At 38.8% G+C, this 18,018-nt stretch overlaps 1 protein-coding gene across 1 annotated transcript; it reads left to right on the top strand.

The window, feature by feature from the left end:
* The first annotated feature begins 941 nt into the window (after positions 1-941).
* ptpn11a (protein tyrosine phosphatase non-receptor type 11a) lies at positions 942-14,437 on the top strand. The gene is given in 17 exon segments (XM_055060783.1): positions 942-1,220; positions 2,681-2,803; positions 5,604-5,798; positions 6,984-7,176; positions 7,262-7,328; positions 7,331-7,380; positions 7,450-7,563; positions 8,559-8,655; positions 8,743-8,822; positions 9,743-9,901; positions 10,019-10,150; positions 10,290-10,444; positions 10,963-11,030; positions 12,877-13,028; positions 13,115-13,233; positions 13,306-13,413; positions 14,348-14,437. Coding segments are annotated over 16 exon segments (1,788 nt in total). The 5' UTR covers positions 942-1,206; the 3' UTR covers positions 13,376-13,413; positions 14,348-14,437.
* Positions 14,438-18,018: the final 3,581 nt, after the last annotated feature.

The following is an 18,018-nucleotide window of genomic DNA, read 5'->3' as shown; positions in this document are numbered from 1 at the left end:
AAAATGCTGACTTCTATTTAAGTGTTTTTTATTTGTTTGTTTTATATGTCAGGCTGGTGTGATTTCACAACATTTTATCTCAGATGAGCAGGATAATTTTTTGGATTGTTTTTGTTTCTTGAAAGAATTATTAAATGAATGTCACACAATGTATTTACATCATGCTTAAATTATCTGAGATATTTAAGCATGACCAAAAAGAGCAATTTGTAAGGGGTCAGATAATTTTCACAGTGGCCACACAAATAACATCTTTGTCAATTTATCATCAAGATGGCAATGTATTGCCTGTTCCACAGCTTTTAGTTGCTTTTGAAACATTATCAATAAAAAATTTAACAATAGTACTTTGCTGAACGCTGATTGTGGACTGTGTGTTTTATGACTGTATTTTTCTGTTCATACGACATCATGGACAACCAACATTTAGTTTTATAGTTCTACCTTGAACTACCTTATTGCTGAAAATGTGCAACAAATAAAGTTCTTCTTAAGAATAGAATCTTCTTTATTTACCCACATTATGGCATATACTTGGTGAAGTGCCAAAAACGGAAAAGGTTTATTTGGATTTAGTGTAATATCTGGTTTCAACTATGTTTTTTCAAATATGCTAAAACAAAAAACACAAATAAACATACAGAAGCTTGAGTCCAAGAGTCAGCGGAAACTGCTTCTTTAAAACGCCTAAAGACAATTGTAGTTTGCTTGGATCTGACACATTCTGAGTTAACTTTTTCTGATGAACTGTCTCTCCAGCAGCTAAATAACATGAGGAGGATTTTAGTGAGCATGCGCAACGTAAGGGTTGTTGGGGCCTTTCATTTCAATCATACCGTTTGCCGGTAAGAGGGGCCCGGGCGGAGTCTGTACAAAAGCTCACTTTAATCAAGGTTCTCAGAAAACGGCCGCTCACGGTAACGAAATCCGAGCAGCCTTTTGTGGCGTCGCATGTTTGGTGACGTCCAACAGCCGACTAGCTGTGAAGTCTTCAGGGCCGAGGCCTAGAGACTTTTTTGCAGCGGACGCTACTGTCATTTTATGTGGATGTCTAGCCAGTTTTCCGTGCCCGGTCTGATCGGGTGTTGCCCGATGAAGCACTTTATTGACTAGCTGAAGCGGAAACGGTCGCAAACGTTCGTCAGCTCGTTGACGCTACCGCTAAGTGCCAGCGAGGAAGTAAGGAACGGAAAAAAAAAGAAAAAAATGACATCTCGGAGGTAAGAGGGGGGGGGGGGGGAAGAAATAAGGGGGGTTTTGCTGTCTGGAAAACAATGTCTGGTCACAATGTTAGCTGAGCCAGCTCCGTTTACCAGCCCTCAGCTGTTTGGGGTTCGGTTTGTTGGGGGTAATGAAGGTTCTGGAAGAAAAGCGAAGAGAGTGAAACAGCTAACTTTGGTTGGGTTGCCACAGGGGTGGGGGGGGAGGCAGCGCTAACGGTCACCTGAAAAGCCCACTCTGAACATGTTCAGTAAACAACACTTTATACCCCGTTTTCAGCAACTCCTGAAACTGCGTGTCATTCCACCGTGGGGGGGAAGAAAACGAACAAACGTATATTGGCGAAATGAACTTTTCACTCGATGTGCATGTAGTGTGTAATTATCAGATGTCACATCTCTGAAACTGCTATTAAAATAAATATACAAATATAATAAAGCCCGACACGCTTAGATATGGAGAGCTGGTACTTGCACGGAACACGTTTAATTAGTCATCAGAAATGAAGTGCCATAACTGAGGAATACGATCATATCACATCAAAGTAAGATTTTACATCACTACTATTAGCATTAAGCTAATGTTGCTAATGACAGGAGGGGTTGGGGGGCCGTTTGCAAGCATGTAAAATGTTTTGGAAGGGAGGGTGAGATTTTAAAAGACAGTTTAAGTTTAATCTCTGTGTGATAAACCCCTGAAAATAGTTACAGGCAAATTTGCATGTAACTATTTTCAAGGGTTTACTACTTGCATTTCCCTTTCATCCATTCTTATTCAAAAAGTTCAAAAATACTAAGTAAATAGATGCTGATGAGTCTATGAGTGGGCATATATTTAAGAGTAGCCTGTATCATCTGGATACATAATCTGCATCAAGACAATCACTGAGTGAAGTGTCTTTGAGGCAATTAAGTGACGAAATAATTTAATATGTGTGAAATTTGAGTAAGAGCGAAAGGTAGAGGATTAAAAATACGACTTCCTCCAGGTTATGCGTTTGACAGAGTAAGTCGGGTTGGTCTGGAGCCGCAGACCTCTGCTCACACAGGGTCCGCTGGGAGACATGTCAGAAACTGAGTCTGTCCTGGGAAAACCACCGAGTCAGCATCACATGCAAAATATCATCTCTGCTCAGCATACGTTTATATTTGGTCTGAATGGATGAACAGAAAATGCTGGGAAAATGTTTCTTCAGCTAACATTTTGAAAACCAATCAGCAATAATAATGATAAAATCAATTTCAGCTCCAAAAGCAAGAAAAACTAGAAGTTTATGTTTTTCAATTAAAGAAAGTTCCACTTAATAAAGTTCCATTTGCACATCTGTTGAAATATGTGTTTTTAATTTATTGATTAATTTGCATCCATCTCTGCCAGCCTATGATAATGTAGAGCAGCATTAGTTCCCCATTAAACATTGAATCCAGTCATGGTTCATCCTCATTCCTCCATGTTCTAGGTGGTTTCACCCCAACATCTCAGGCGTGGAGGCGGAGAACCTCCTGCTGACCCGAGGAGTGGACGGGAGCTTTTTAGCCAGACCCAGCAAAAGCAATCCAGGAGACTTCACCCTCTCAGTACGGTAAGCCGTGAGGCTCAGGACACAGTTGGAATTAAGATGGGATGTCCAAAGCAATAAATTGCAAATTGGCAAACTTCCTCTTGGATTTGTCCAGAATGAAAGGGGAACATGCTTCACATTATAATTGCAATCTCTGCAGGAAACGCCATCAGAGTTTCGTCACCCAAAATGGAATTTTCTGAAAACAGTTGCATCAGTAAATAGAAACTCGGGATTAAAAGTATTAGATATGCAATTTAGAAGCTTAATGTTTTGCAGACAAGTGCTTTACGTAGGTTTGGGCAATAAATTGATTGTCCAAAACAAAATCGTAAAAAAAAAAACTTGAGACTTTTTTTTTTTTTTCGCAAATCCGCTCCTCGGATTTCCACAGGTCTAAGGGATGTCAGCGCATCCACGGCAGCCATCTTGTTTGACAAGAGTGTTTTACAGGTTCTATTTATTAGTTCTTTGAAATTAGGGGAACTCTGTTATCAAATTTTCGGGTCAGAGTAGGATTAATTAAAAAAAATCTGTGAAAAAAGTCCTAATATTACCAGAACAAAATTGTAATATTGTGAGAATGAATTTGAAATTTTACCAGAATAAAGTCGTAATGTACACAAACTCCATAACAAAAAAAAAATAGCAAAAATTTAAGATGATTAATGTTGGGAATTTTATGAAGTTTTACCTCAGTATATATTTTACAAAAAAAAAAATACTAAATATAATTCCTTTGTCTTTTAACATATTAGCATTAGATAATTATCAGCAGCAGTAGTTTGAAACCATCAAACTATTTAGAAGAAATAGCCACAGAAACTGAGCTGGTCACATAATTTCCTGACTCTATGTAAGCTTTTTTTTTTTTCATAAAAGAAATTTGTATTTTTCTCGTAATTTTGAGACGTTTTTCTTGCAATATTGCGTCTTTATCTTGCCAATATCCCGACTACATTCTTGTGGTACAGCTAAAATCCTCGCAGCCTGGCCCTAATGCTCTGATGTACAGCTCACAGGAGGGATTATTAATAATATTTTGTCATTTTTTTAATCAACATTAATAGCATCATTAGTTAGTAAAAATTATTAGATTTTTTTTTAAAGCAATATCACCCAACACTAGCTTCACTAAATTAACCTGACAGTGAGGCGGTTAGCTGCTAGTCGAGCAGCATGCAGCAGATGGTTCACCAGGAGCAATCCAGGCCTAAAAGGAGAACAAATATTAGACTTTAAGCCAGACACAAACATGACTTGAAATGAAAGCTCAGTGTTTTCTGGAAATGTGGATTTAAAGCAATAGCATGTTAGTGTGCCTCTCCCTGTCCCCATAGAAGTGTTTAGAGAACTAAATTGACAGTAGAATCATTCGAGGATATTTATAATAAACCGAGTGAATGATTGCCAGGAAAATAAGCGTCATTCATTTTTGTTTTTTTTCTTATACGAAACGTGGTTTTTATCTCTGGTCTGACAGGGTGTACATTTTTCAGATGAAGTATCATTAAGTCAGTGCAGCTGACAGAGACAATGTTATTTTAGTCGCAGGGTCGTATTTTAGCTGTATGCTCTCTCATCTTTCTCCGTGTTTACTTCCTGTGGAGACAAAACAAGTCCCGCTCGCCTGGTGGACACAAAGGAGAACCAGTCGCTGCTGGTTCAAACCAGCATGTCTCGTCTCTTAACTCCCACAGTCACCAGTAAGCTGGCAACAGTTAGACGTTGGTAACTGACCTGCCACAAGTTCTCTTTTTCTATTTTCTCAGAGAGCAGTGGTCGCCTGCAATGACTAAGTTTATGTAATCTGTTGGGTTGAATAAGGAAGAAGAGACATGCTTTTTTTTTCTTTTTCTTTGTTTTTTTTTTTTTGTTAGTCACAAAATGCTGCCACCCATCTACAATCTTATTTATTTGCACTTTCAATATGTACAGTTGGTATAAGAGAGTCCTGGATTAAATAAGAAAACATTAGTTCATAGTTTCAGTGCACCAATTGCAGTTTTCTGGCCCATTGCTGATATTTAAAAATCCTAAACTGCTGATTCCCTGTTTTTTTTGTTTGTTTGTTTGTTTGTGTTTTTTAATGGAGCTTAATGGATCGACACAGCCCACTTTAATCCACATCTTGTTCTGTCCCCTGGTGAATCCGGTTCAACCAAAACAAAGTCTAACACTAGCGGGAGAAATGACTCGTTTTCTTCTACCAAAGACAAAAGGGAAATCCTTCAACCACTAAAATCTGTTAACATCTTGTGAAGAAGGAAGTTCTGCTCAGTGTCTACTTCAGAGGTTTTTGTGTAGTTTCCTTCAGTGGTTCTTGGTGCAGCGCCTCTATAGGCTAGGAAGTGAACAGTTTTTATTTATTTATTTTTATTATTAGTGGTTTTGGTTGGTTTGTCACAGCCCAGTGTGGAAAAGATCTACAACTGCTGCTAAAATTGTACAACATGTCACAGTTTTGGTCTCTAATTGAGCCGCTATCAGCTGTGAAAACATCCAAAGTGAAGAAAATTGGGTGAATTTATTGACGCGTCCCTAATTGATCTCCACAGACACACTCAAAGGTTGTCTCTGATGTTTTAAAATATTAACCCTGTTCTTTATCTTATCTGTTTACTGTACATCTACAAGACTGAAAACATCTACAAGGCAAATTAAAGAATTAGTGTTTTCATATTTTTTGTTTCAGGCATTTTCCCCTCGTAACTGTTGGCTTTACTTGTTTTTGAATAAAAATTGCTCTCTTGGTTGTAAACTGTTTGATTTGATTGCAAACTTGACATTTTCTGAAAATTCCCCCCCCTCCGCTCTTTAGGCGAAATGGAGCCGTCACCCACATTAAGATCCAAAACACAGGAGACTACTATGACCTGTATGGCGGGGAGAAGTTTGCCACGCTAGCTGAGCTGGTGCAGTATTACATGGAGCATCACGGGCAACTGAAGGAGAAAAATGGAGACGTTATCGAGCTCAAGTATCCGCTCAACTGTGCCGACCCAACATCAGAGAGGTGAGCGAAGGATGTTGTCAGACATCCTCATCATTGAGCTCTGATGATGATGTGGTAATGTCACTTGAATATTTCCTTTCAGGCATACACATAAAAGTATTTTGTTACGTCATGTCCAAATTCTGACAGTTTCCAGATTAAACCAAGTGAGGAGAGTTTAGTTTGGAGAATAAAACGTACATTTTTCTTGTAAAGTCATTGGACTTTGTTTTATAGGTTTATAATGTATTTCTCTCCATTTAATGCATTCAAGCACAAAGGCTTCATAATATTTTCCAGACTTATACGTACCACTGGTTTAATGCGATAGAAGCAACTTTATTTACATGCTATAAACTTGGCGGCCATATTGGATACTAAAGTCGGGTTTTCTTGGTGAGTTCCAATTTTCCCAGTCAAAACTTTCAACATTCGATTTCTCAATACAAAGAAAATGCACCAATAGTAGCGCAATGAAAAAATTATGCTAATGCAGTTGTTACAATTGTTACCCATATTGTGATGTATTCAAACTCAATGAATACACTGGTCTGAATCAGAGGAAGCAAAGTGGGTTTTGTGGAAAATTAAGTCCCATTACATCTTTGATATAAATATATATTTTTTTGATGTTTAAACAGTGTGTGTGTTTATTGGGATTAAGGCTTTGGCATTAAATATATAGCCACAGCTTCAGGGCAGAACGTTTATTTATCCCACCCACCCACCCGTGTTTCAATGCAGTAGCTGTCTAGGGTAGAGTTAATCATCGGCAGAATAATCAGAATGTAGGTCATGCCATCGGTTTCACTTTCAGGTGTAGATAACTGCGTTCTTGAGATGAGGTCATAGTGTGATGTGCTTTGTGTGTGAGAGCCACAGGGCTAATGGTGCTGAGGTTTTTTTGACCAATCAAAAACACTCATTGGAGCCTGGCTTTGCTAGCATCATGGAACAAATATCTTCTTATGCCATGGAAATGTAAGGAAGACACACAGCAGATTGCAGGCTAATATATATATTAAAATGGCATTGAGGATATATGCTTGATGAGGTGATGCATCAAGCATATTTATGTTAATTTAACAAAGTTTTTTTATATTTTTATTTTACTGCTATACTTTAATCCTTTTGGACTGCCATATGTTTTAGTTTTTGTGGTACTCTTGATTTATTGCCAGGTTGTTTTTTTTCTTCTTCACCCAGATGGTTCCACGGACATCTGTCAGGCCGCGACGCAGAGAAGCTGCTGACGGAGAAAGGCAAGAACGGCAGCTTCCTGGTGAGGGAGAGCCAGAGCCACCCCGGGGATTTTGTTCTGTCGGTCCGCACCGGAGACGACAAAACGGACACCAACGATGGCAAACCCAAAGTCACTCACGTCATGATCCGCTGCCAGGTGAGAGAGGCCAACTCCTTCCAGTATGACGCTACAATAAAGTCACATTTACCTGCACAAACTTAACACGTGCCTTCTTCCCCAGGGTGACCTGAAGTACGACGTGGGGGGAGGAGAGAAGTTTGACTCCCTCACAGACCTGGTGGAGCACTACAAAAAAACCCCATGGTGGAAACTCTTGGCACCGTCCTCCAGCTGAAGCAGGTCTGCTGTTTTCAATTCAGGAAGGCAATTTCTGCTCAGTAGGAAGCTAACCTGTCCGTCCTCCTGCAGCCGCTGAACACGACCCGCATTAACGCAGCTGAGATTGAAAGTCGAGTTCGGGAGCTGAGCAAGCTAGCAGAGGCCACGGACAAGGTCAAGCAAGGCTTCTGGGAAGAATTTGAGGTAAAAAATATAATGTTGCAGTTTACAGAACAAATAATAGAAGTAGAAATGTGTTTAATATTTCTTCTTCAATATTAAACGTATGTTTATAGATGTGCATAATGAGAGTCGTGGGCAGTTACTTTCCCACGACCAAATGATTAGTTTGACACAAATCTTCCTAACAAATATTTAATAATAAAGTACAAAAGTTTTAGTATTTTGTTGCCACCAAACCTGTCGCAATCCACACGACAAATTAAAATGAGCTCAATTAAATTTTAATTAAATTTCCATTCTGATGATTTAATATTTTTTGATGTGCAGTTGTATCATAATCCATTTAATTTTTACTTTTGGTTGTCTTTATTTATTGTTTTTGGTTTCCATGTTTTTATTTTGGATATTTAAAACATCTTCCAGTTCAGTGAAGTGTTTTTTTTCCTACTTTAAATTCAAATTTATTGGTTTTAGAGAGGGTGATAATTTTGCTATTATCAATATAATACCTGGAAATTGTCTCAAAACCATTATTATTATCTGAGTGTGGATTCGACAGTTATTTTAATTGTATTTTTTTAAAACTCATTCAAATTTCTTGTGAACCTTTAACTTTTTTTAATACAAAAAGACTAACATAAAGCCTATTACCCACACAGCTGGAGTAATGGGGAAATAGTACAATTTTCATAAGAATATGACATCAGCGCACACTTCAGTGTGCACCATCCACAGAAGATAGTCAAATTTTTACGTTTTTTGGAAATTTGTCCCTTTTTTTCTTTAGAATTCATCTTTCTTTTTCTCGTCCCAAACCAAATAATACAAAATGTTGTTTTAGTCAACAGTAGTTGATGGATGGACGGACAAATAATAAATAAAAACAAACTAGCACTGCAAGTAGTTTTGAAGACATCCAAGCCCCCATCAGTCCATCTCAGGGCCTATTAAGAAAAAACAAAACAAAAAACAATCACAGTGACATCATTCTGTCTGCTTGTTTTTCTCCCGTTCAGACTCTGCAGCAACAGGAGTGCAAGCTGCTCTACAGCCGCAAAGAGGGTCAGCGACCAGAAAATAAAAACAAGAACAGATACAAGAACATTTTGCCTTGTGAGTATCGCACACAGCTCTTTAGATATAAAACGACTTGAGTCGGGTTTTGTGCAAAGCGGTTTGTTTTTTTGTTTGCGCCGACAGTCGACCACTCTCGCGTTGTGCTGAACGATGGCGACCCGAGCGAGGCCGGCTCCGACTACATCAACGCCAACATCATCATGGTAGTCTTTTCTGTCCAGTTTGTTTGTAACACCAGAAGTTATTTAGGACGTGACTGAAAAGCTTAGTAACTCACACAGGCAATGTTTTCAAGCCTTTATTGCTGTTAATTATTATGACTTTTTTCTGTTAAGTTAAAAAAAAAACTTTAAAGGGGCAGGATTATGTAAAATTGATAAAAAAATATTTTTTGCTTTACACCATGTTGTAATGTTATTCCCCCATAAAAAACATAGATGAGGTATTGCCTTGATTCTTTCATGCATGTTTGAGAAATCCTTGAATCTCCCCTGGTAACAATTCAGCTGTACAAAACTCTTAAACTCTCGGGGGAGCAGAAGGTGCATCGCCTCCTCAGAGCTGCAGTTTCCAAGATTCAGAGCAGTCGCCCTCCCCAACCACACACACATGTACACGCGCACACACACACACACACACACACACACACACACACACACACACACACACACACACACACACACACACACACACACACACACACACACACACACACACACTCTGCTGCTTAGCTCCTTCATACAGCAATTGGCAAACACCTGCTGGAACTTCCCATCACCTGAGCTCATTATAGGAGCTACTTCTCAGTGCAGCGCTGGTAAAAATGTTGTTAAAGGATTAATAGAGGAGCCATGTTGTGATGACTTCCTGAAGGCAGAGTGTCAGAAAGAGCAGTAAATTTAAAAAAGACAGAGCCCTCAATTCAAGGCGTTTAATTACAAATAACAGCTCATGTTAACATTGTTCCTTGATGGTGCTGTAAAATGGAACTATGAGCATGGAAATCTCATAATGATACCCCCTTAATGCTTAGGATATTGCATCAAAAACATTTTAATCCAGAGAATTAGTTTCTTTCCTTGCTAGTTGATTTGTGTTTCTTGGCCTGAATGTGTGCTTGCAGCCGGAGGCGGACTCCAAGTGCAACAACGCCAAGCCCAAGAAGAGCTACATCGCCACTCAGGGTTGTTTGCAGAACACCATCAGTGACTTCTGGAGGATGGTGTTTCAGGAGAACTCTAGGGTCATTGTGATGACCACCAAAGAGGTGGAACGAGGGAAGGTAAGGATTCCTGGAATTAGATTGGTTTGTTGTGTTAGCCGTCTTTTAGCGGTGGCCCTTTAAATCCAGCTGGTCAGATTTAAATCAGACTTTAAAACAATGGAATTATCTCCACAGAGCAAGTGCGTAAAGTACTGGCCCGAGATGTCAGCTCTAAAGGAATACGGCGCAATGCGCGTTCGCAACGTCAAGGAGACAAAAGCTCACGACTTCATCCTCAGAGAACTGAAGCTGTCCGAAGTTGGTCAGGTGAGTTGCCTGTCTGCCCGTCAAGAAGGGTTGTCGGAGCAGCACCATGAGGATTTGGAAATTTAAAAGTTTCAGACAATGGACAGTGTCACATTTCTGACTGGAAAACATTATACTTGTGATCCCAAACTTGCTTCAGGGTAACACAGAACGCACAGTGTGGCAGTACCACTTCAGAACCTGGCCTGACCACGGTGTCCCCGCTGACCCGGGCGGCGTGCTGGACTTCTTGGAGGAAGTCAACCTGAAACAGGAGAGCATTTTGGATGCTGGACCCATAACAGTACACTGCAGGTACTCACAGATCTACACAAAATAAATAAAAAAATCACTGACTTAAAGCAGCAGTACATAATGTTTCTAAAAATATTTTTACATATTTCTTAAAACTGTCAGCCTTCTCCCACTGCTCCGAGAAAAAACCAATCAGAGCCAGGAGGCAGGTCTTAGCACTAGACCTTAGTTGGTAGGCTACCGTTCATAGCCTACCAACGAGCCTATGAATGGTAGGCTATCTGGCATAGCCACCGATGATGGTGGATAAATGCTTTTTCTTTATCAGTGACAGCGCTAAGACCCGCCTCCTGGCTCTGATTGGCTGTTTTTGTCTGGAGCGTTGCATTTCTTCAGATGGCAAAAGTAGAGGAGGTGGATGAGATTGGTCTGTACACAGATTATCTGCATCATTGTCATGATGACGGTTTTAGCAAATATATAAAAAAGAAAAGCATGTTTTTGCAAAAATTACATACTGGAGCTTTAATACAGAAACAACTTTAACTCAGACTTTGGTTTTCCCATCCATCCATTAGTGCAGGGATCGGACGGACAGGAACGTTTATAGTGATCGACATCCTGATAGATGTGATCAGAGAAAAAGGTGAGAATATTTTTTGTAAGGATACAAAAATGATTCAAAAGTGAACTAAAAAAAACAGTGATTTAGAAAAGCATTACCTGTTCAAGCAACATCAAACAGGTAATGAGATTCTTGAGTAAATCTTTTGGAGTCATTTAGTTATATATATATTTTTTGTGTAACATTTATAAAGCAGTTAATTCTGAAAAAAAAAAGAGAAAAATTACATGTTCTAGTATTTTAAGTCAAGTTTATTTGTATAGAACATTTCAGCATTGTTCAGCTTTACATTATAAAAACATGGTAAAGTCACCAACTGTGAAACAAGCAGTAAACATTACATTTTGTCCAATGTCATCATCAAAATCATAAAGCCAGTACACAAAATGTGTTGATAAATTCTCTATTTACTACTAATCAAAGGCAGCTCTAATCAGATCCTTGGTTTAAAGAATCTCTGTGGTTTGCAGTTTTGTGAAAGATTTGTGCAGCATATAGAAGCTGAATGCTGCTTTAAATCAAATAAACACAGTAGTGAGCAAAATGTTAAACCCTCCCCCCACCGAGTCTTGCAACAAACTAACGCTGAATCCAGCGGAGTTCGTTGCCACTTTTTTTTTTTTTTTTTTAAGCTCTAGCCCAACATTTTGAGGTAGATCCCCCCTCTAGTGTTTGCAGCAGGGTAAAGGGGAACGGCACGTCTTTTCAGCCCACAGAAATTCTGTGGTTCACTTGGAAATTAAAGGGTAAGAAGTGTGCTTTCAAACTCACAAACGCAGCATACGCTTAACGGCCCAATAAACATTGTAATCTTTAGCTCAAAGTGTGAAGTGCAGTTCGTGCTACGTGAGGTAAAGTCTAGAGCGAGCCTCGGTATGAAGCCGACTGAGGAACAAACTTCATGCATTTGTATTTAATTTCTAAAAAAATAATAATAATAAATAAAATTTGTTTATGCTTTTCATCTGCTAAATATTAACATCATTCTGCTGTTAAAAACAACAGAATAAGAACGAATTAAGTTCTTATGTACTGGCTTCATTGGACAATGACATTCCTTTATAATAAAATGTAATAATGTACAACATATTTATTCAGCAAATAATTTTCCATCCATTTACTGTTATTGGAATATATTTATAATATGTTTTTATTTGACCTCGTCATATAAAAATAACTGATTTCTACAGCATAATGACAAAGATGATTAATACAGATTTAAAGGGAACCAGTTGGGATTCCTTCATTTTTAATCAACCTATAATTGTGTGATATTATCCGCTGACATCACCTACCGTAATTTCTGGACTAATGAGCACGCCTGAATATAGCCTGCACTCTCTGACTTCAAAAGGTCAGAGGGTGCAGGTTTTTTATTTTACATAATAGGCAGCAGGGCTCCATGTTGTAACAGCAGAAATTTACACAAACTATTGTAAATTTCTAATTAGTTGCATGCTGGTAGCATACACAAATACTGTTTGGAAAATGATTTTCAAAACTGTCTGTAACACGGCTACTAAAGAAAAAAAAAGAGAGTACAGTAGCAACCTAGAAATGTCTTACATTTTATTTATATGCATACTAATGAACTTACAATTTTATTGTAAATCTCCCAAATTTAACAACTTGACAATTTCCATCTATACTTCCATAAAACAAATAAAAAAATACAAACATTCATACATTAGAAAACACAGTAAAAGAACCCAAAAACAATAAGTAGTTGGGGAAACGTAGTTTAAGAGGTTTGCATTGAAAAAAGAAAAAAGTTGTGTGGTTCATTTCATGATACAAAGACCCAAAAACCTGTAAACCAGATTTGTGTGAGCCGTCGTCATCTGAAAGTGTCTCCTCCCCACCACAGGGGTGGACTGCGACATCGATGTGCCGAAGACCATCCAGATGGTTCGCTCCCAGCGCTCAGGGATGGTGCAGACCGAGGCGCAGTACCGGTTCATCTACATGGCCGTGCAGCACTACATCGAAACACTGCAGAGGCGCATCGAGGAGGAGCTGGTGTGCAGCAAGTCGCGTCACGGCTTCGTCTCCAACCGCCCGGCTGTTTGCTGTAATGATCCGTGTTCTCTCTTCTCCGTCCGCAGAAAAGCAAGATCAAAGGACGCGAGTACACCAACATCAAATACTCATTGTCCGACCTGTCCGGCGGAGAGCAGAGCCCCTTACCGCTCTGCTCCCCCAGTCCGACTCCCGTCTGCACAGAGTGAGTAATCCTGAATTTCAAATATTTCTAACGCTGATGTTGTTTCTCACTGAACGGTGTTGGTGTGGTCAGGATGAGGGACGACAGCTCCAGAGTTTATGAGAATGTGGGTCTGATGCAACAGCAGAAGACCTTCAGATGAGACTCACCTTTAATTCCAGGACTCTTCATCAGGTCCAGGTAACTCCTGCATATGTCACATCCCTGCATTATATTCCTATATTAATTCTTGTAAGAACTATTCAACCCCTTGGATGATTTGCCATTCTTATTGCCTTTATAAATCAATCATAATCAACAGAAATGAACTATTTGTCTTTTTTTTTTGCAAAAAAAAAAAAAAAAAAAAATATTCCTTCAGTGTCAAAGTGAAAACTGATTTCTACAGTATAATTACAATTAAATATGTAAACTCCTTACTCAATCCAACAGAGGTCAGTTCAATTCAAAAAATAGAATTTATTAATTCATGGTGTCCACATATACTTTAATTTTAGATACATGAATATTAAACTGTAAGTCCAAAGACGTCTTAAATTCATTTTGAAAGGTTGGCTTTAAATATGATGATCACAGGTTTAAAATTTTGTCTTTACAGGACTGTATATATTTCACTCATATTTTTATTGATGTTTTTTTTGTGTGTGTGTGTCAAGTGTTGAAATTTGTGCGTCAGATTTGCGGGCGTACCAGAATTGTGCGAATATGAAGGTTCCGGCCAGAAAGTCCTTGCATTTAAAACAATAAAATAAATCAAACCATGCGATTAATTGCGTTGTAAAAAAAAATTTACGTACCTTAAAAATGTTCATAATTAAATCATCGACATGATCTGGTTAAATTCCCGGCTTTGGTTTTTGCTAACCGAGTTCTCAACAAAAGTTACAACATTTAGTTGGTCTATGCAAAAATGACGCGATTCATAAAAAGTTCAAAGTCAATAAAATAAAATCCATGCTGCAATTTTCAACGAAATCCAGTGCCTCCAAATAAGAAACGGCAGACATCTGAAGAAGGTAGATCACCAGATGACATCTCCAAGAAGTGACCTTATTAAAATATTCTATCTTGTATTCAAACCAGTTTTTAAGAAAAATTATGTTTTCCCTTCCAGGATCCTGATACCTGACAGTTTTTCGCCAGCTACACCTTGACGCCTGAGACTTGACCATGCGGAACAATAGGAGGTGGGGTTGAGTTGGTGGAGGGGCGGGAGCGATAAGGGGAGGGGGGGGGGGGGACACACGACAACCAAACTAAAACCTGAGGGAGAACCAGAGGGCGGGCTCATAATCTTGTCGCGCTTTCTACTCGACCATTTTCCCTCAAGTTGAACTCTAAACCACTGTGATCGTCAGAGGAGCCTTTGAGAAGCCAAACGCGTCACCTGCTTAAAGCCCAGCTCCAGTCCAGCTCAAGCCTTGGGGGAATCAAAGGGGGGGGGATACACAGTTAACCTTTGCTCATCTTCTGTATATTTTATGTTTTGTTTTTGTTTTTTTTTCTTTATTAACCAAAGTTGAGGTAGAGTATTTAGAAGAAAAAATGTGAGGAGTTTCTCAGAACAGGCCCGTGCCAAACCCACAAGTGATTTCTTTTTCATTGGTTATTTTCTCAGCTCCATTATGTGAACCGGTTTGCCTTCAACACGAGAAAACTCCCCGACGGTTTCTGCATTGTAGGGCAAAATTACCATCCATTAATGTTTGTAATTAATAAAATGATTGCATATTAATTTAGATTTATAACCCAGTGACTTCTAAAATGAGGGTTTTGTTTTTGGGTTATTTTTCCAGGTATTGAACCACCTGAAATGCACTCAAACTCAACTTTAGAGTGTAAATAATCTCTTTTTTTTTTTTTCTGTCTTCTAGTTTACATAGACTTAATATTCTTTCAGTGGAATTCAGTCTGTATATTAACCATTCCTTAGCTGAAGCCGGGTATCCTTAACGCTGCGCTTTTTGTTGAGCAGCAGAGCAGTTTCAGTCTTGAATTAGCTTTTATAAATGGTCTAATTCTGGTTTGTAGGGGAGGAGTCACCACGGCGGCCTGTATTTCTGCCACACACAGTATGTTGACATACTGAGATTTCAGGGGAATCTGTTGTCTGTTTCACCTGCTGGCATCGTCACACGTTCATGGCTGCCACAGTTTTTTCTTTCCTTTTTCTTTTTAATTCCTCATTTTGTTGTTGTTTTCTTTTAAGTGCATTTCTTTACTTTTATTTTTCATGATTGAAGACAAATGCCTGTTGTGTACCATTGCCTTTTTTACAAACACCACGTGTACTTAAGTTTGAGAATCACTGTTTAACAAAACAATCGCACATCTCTCAGCTTCTAAGACGCAACATTGGTCATTGATGTGGTTTATGCACACACACACGCACACACACACGCACACACATGCATCCATACAGCTTTTTAGGAAAGTTATTTCAACTAACGTTTAAAGAAAATGTTTGACATTTTGTGAAAAGAACCAATTTACTTTTTCAAGGCTTTTGCATTCAGTTAGACAGTTGGATCTAATTTTTTTTCTTTTGCATTGTCATCAAAACCTACTCAAACTGCTGAATCCAGAATTTAGTCGTGTTCTGTAGAATTTTGTGGATTTTCCAACCAACATATACTGACACGTAAAAAAGAAAAATGTGGCTTCTCCTTAATTTTGGTGTTCCACAGGGCAGTGTCCTGAGCCCACCGCTCACCTTGTTAGTACATGTATCCAGACACTGGCAGAAATGGAGATAGAACATCCTAAGAGGGTCAGCGGTTTAAGATATCCCAGCGTTCTCTCTTAGGTCCTCTGTAGTGCTCACCTTCCTGGGTGGAAACCATGACGCCATATTAATTTTAAACGGAAAATGGCGCCTCAGCAGCAACCCTAATATCACTGTAGGCACATTTGGGGCGACATTGAACTAAAATGCATCTAAAAGACACATAAGCTTTGCAGCACTTCTGCACCAACGTTTTCAAATTTTATCTTATCAATTAATATATATTTTATCAGGTAGCTGTACTAAAATGTAGCTGACGGCTACAAACCGACTGAATGAGATAGATGGAGGGGCTGTGGCTCTGAACGGGGCTAAAAACAAGAAGTGGTTTCAAGAGGAAGTTAAGTGCTGGATTTATTTTCGGGCTAGTTTCATACGTCAGGTTGACAAGACTAATCAGCATCTCTCTTTTTTTTATATTTTTTAACCGATACCATTTTTTTAAAACAAAATTATGAAATGGAGGGATTTTTAAACTTTTTTTTTATTAATGTCAAACACCACAATCAGCTGCACTTATGCAGAGCAATCTTTACTCTCACTTAAACACGTAACTTAAGCGTTGCTCCTCTCGCTTTCTGCCCTGAGAAACTGCAGTGTTGTGGTTCTACTTACTGTAACAGTTCTAACTCTGAATCTCTCACAGGAGGGGGGTCGGGCGGGGCGGGGGCAGGGGAATGAAGTGGAAGTTGCTGTGCTCTTTGCCTTTAGAGACACTTTTTTTTTTTTTTTGGTTTTTTTTATACAACCACTGAATCAGGGCCGACCAGCTTCTCTTTTACTGTAGGAATCATGAAGTTCTCCCAGCGCGGATCTCTCCTGCTTCAAAGTGTTCTTTGATTATTCTGATCGAAGTCCTTCCTCTGGTGGAGACGCTCTGTGGTGTGGTGTACTGTATGCAGATTTCTCCTTGAGAGGATGACTCTGTTCTCGTCTGGTCTCTTCTAAATCGCTTGCTTTCTTTATTTTTTTTTGTCTTTGTTTTTCCGTGGTGTGCTTGTGTTCTCAGATGCTTTTTTTTTTTTTTTTTTTTTTTTTTCCTTTTCCTTCCCAGATGATTGCTCTTCTCCATGAATCATGAAAGCAATTTTAATGCGTAGAGGTGCCTTCTATGCATAACGCGTATTTGTGTAAAATGGCTGCTCTTCTAGCTCCGGCGCCATCTTAAGAACGAGTAACAGCTAAATGTGAATTCCTTCGTCATGAACATCCTGAACAAAAAAAAAAAGGAAGAAAAAGAAAAAAACGAAAGCAGGATCCCGAAGCAAACAAACTATATTTTTTTGACATGTATATTGTACATGAACACCAAGTAGAAGAGAATGTACTTGCTAAAACATATCTACTTGCCAATAAAATATACTGTATCTATATTCCTCGCAGCTTTTCACCCTGAGACACGGGGAGGAGCCTCTCACAGAGCTTAAGAGGTGTATTGTATGACTTTGAATACAGTTAACCATGTTAACTTCCTCTAAACAATAAATGGCTAGCTCATGCCTTGTTAACGCATCGTCTTGTGTGTTGCTTGCGTCTCAGATTTGCTTTTGTGAACCTTTTTTTGGAAATTTCTTAGCTTGGGTGCCGTTATTTCAAAAACAAGAGTGATGTGTTTTAAAGCGTGAACTTTAACATCCATTGGAGGAAAGAAAATGAGTCCATGTACATAAAAGTACATGTAAAGATGAAAAAAACAACAACTTGCCACTCATTTTAGAAAGTGAAATTCACAAAAATGCATTACCTACGGAATTAAATATTCCAAGCATTTATTTTTTGGAATTTGAATTGCGACTTTCGAAAACCCCAAAAATCAGTGTAGCAGAAAGTTTGTTTATATGGGTGAACTTTAGCTAGCTTCACTTGGTGATAGTCTGTCGAGATGCTAGCTGGCAATTGCAGCAACTGTAGCTAAAGAATACGAGTGCTCATCATTTTATGCCTTTAAAGGCCTCTGCTCAGCTGTTTGGCCTGTTGAAGAATCAACACTGCTGTTATTC

The sequence above is a fragment of the Poeciliopsis prolifica genome, unplaced genomic scaffold (genome assembly GCF_027474105.1).
Source record: "Poeciliopsis prolifica strain line A6 unplaced genomic scaffold, Auburn_PproV2 SCAFFOLD061, whole genome shotgun sequence".
Lineage (NCBI taxonomy): Eukaryota > Metazoa > Chordata > Actinopteri > Cyprinodontiformes > Poeciliidae > Poeciliopsis > Poeciliopsis prolifica.
The sequence above is the reverse complement of the archived record's forward strand: the minus strand, read 5'-3'. Positions and strand labels throughout refer to the sequence as shown.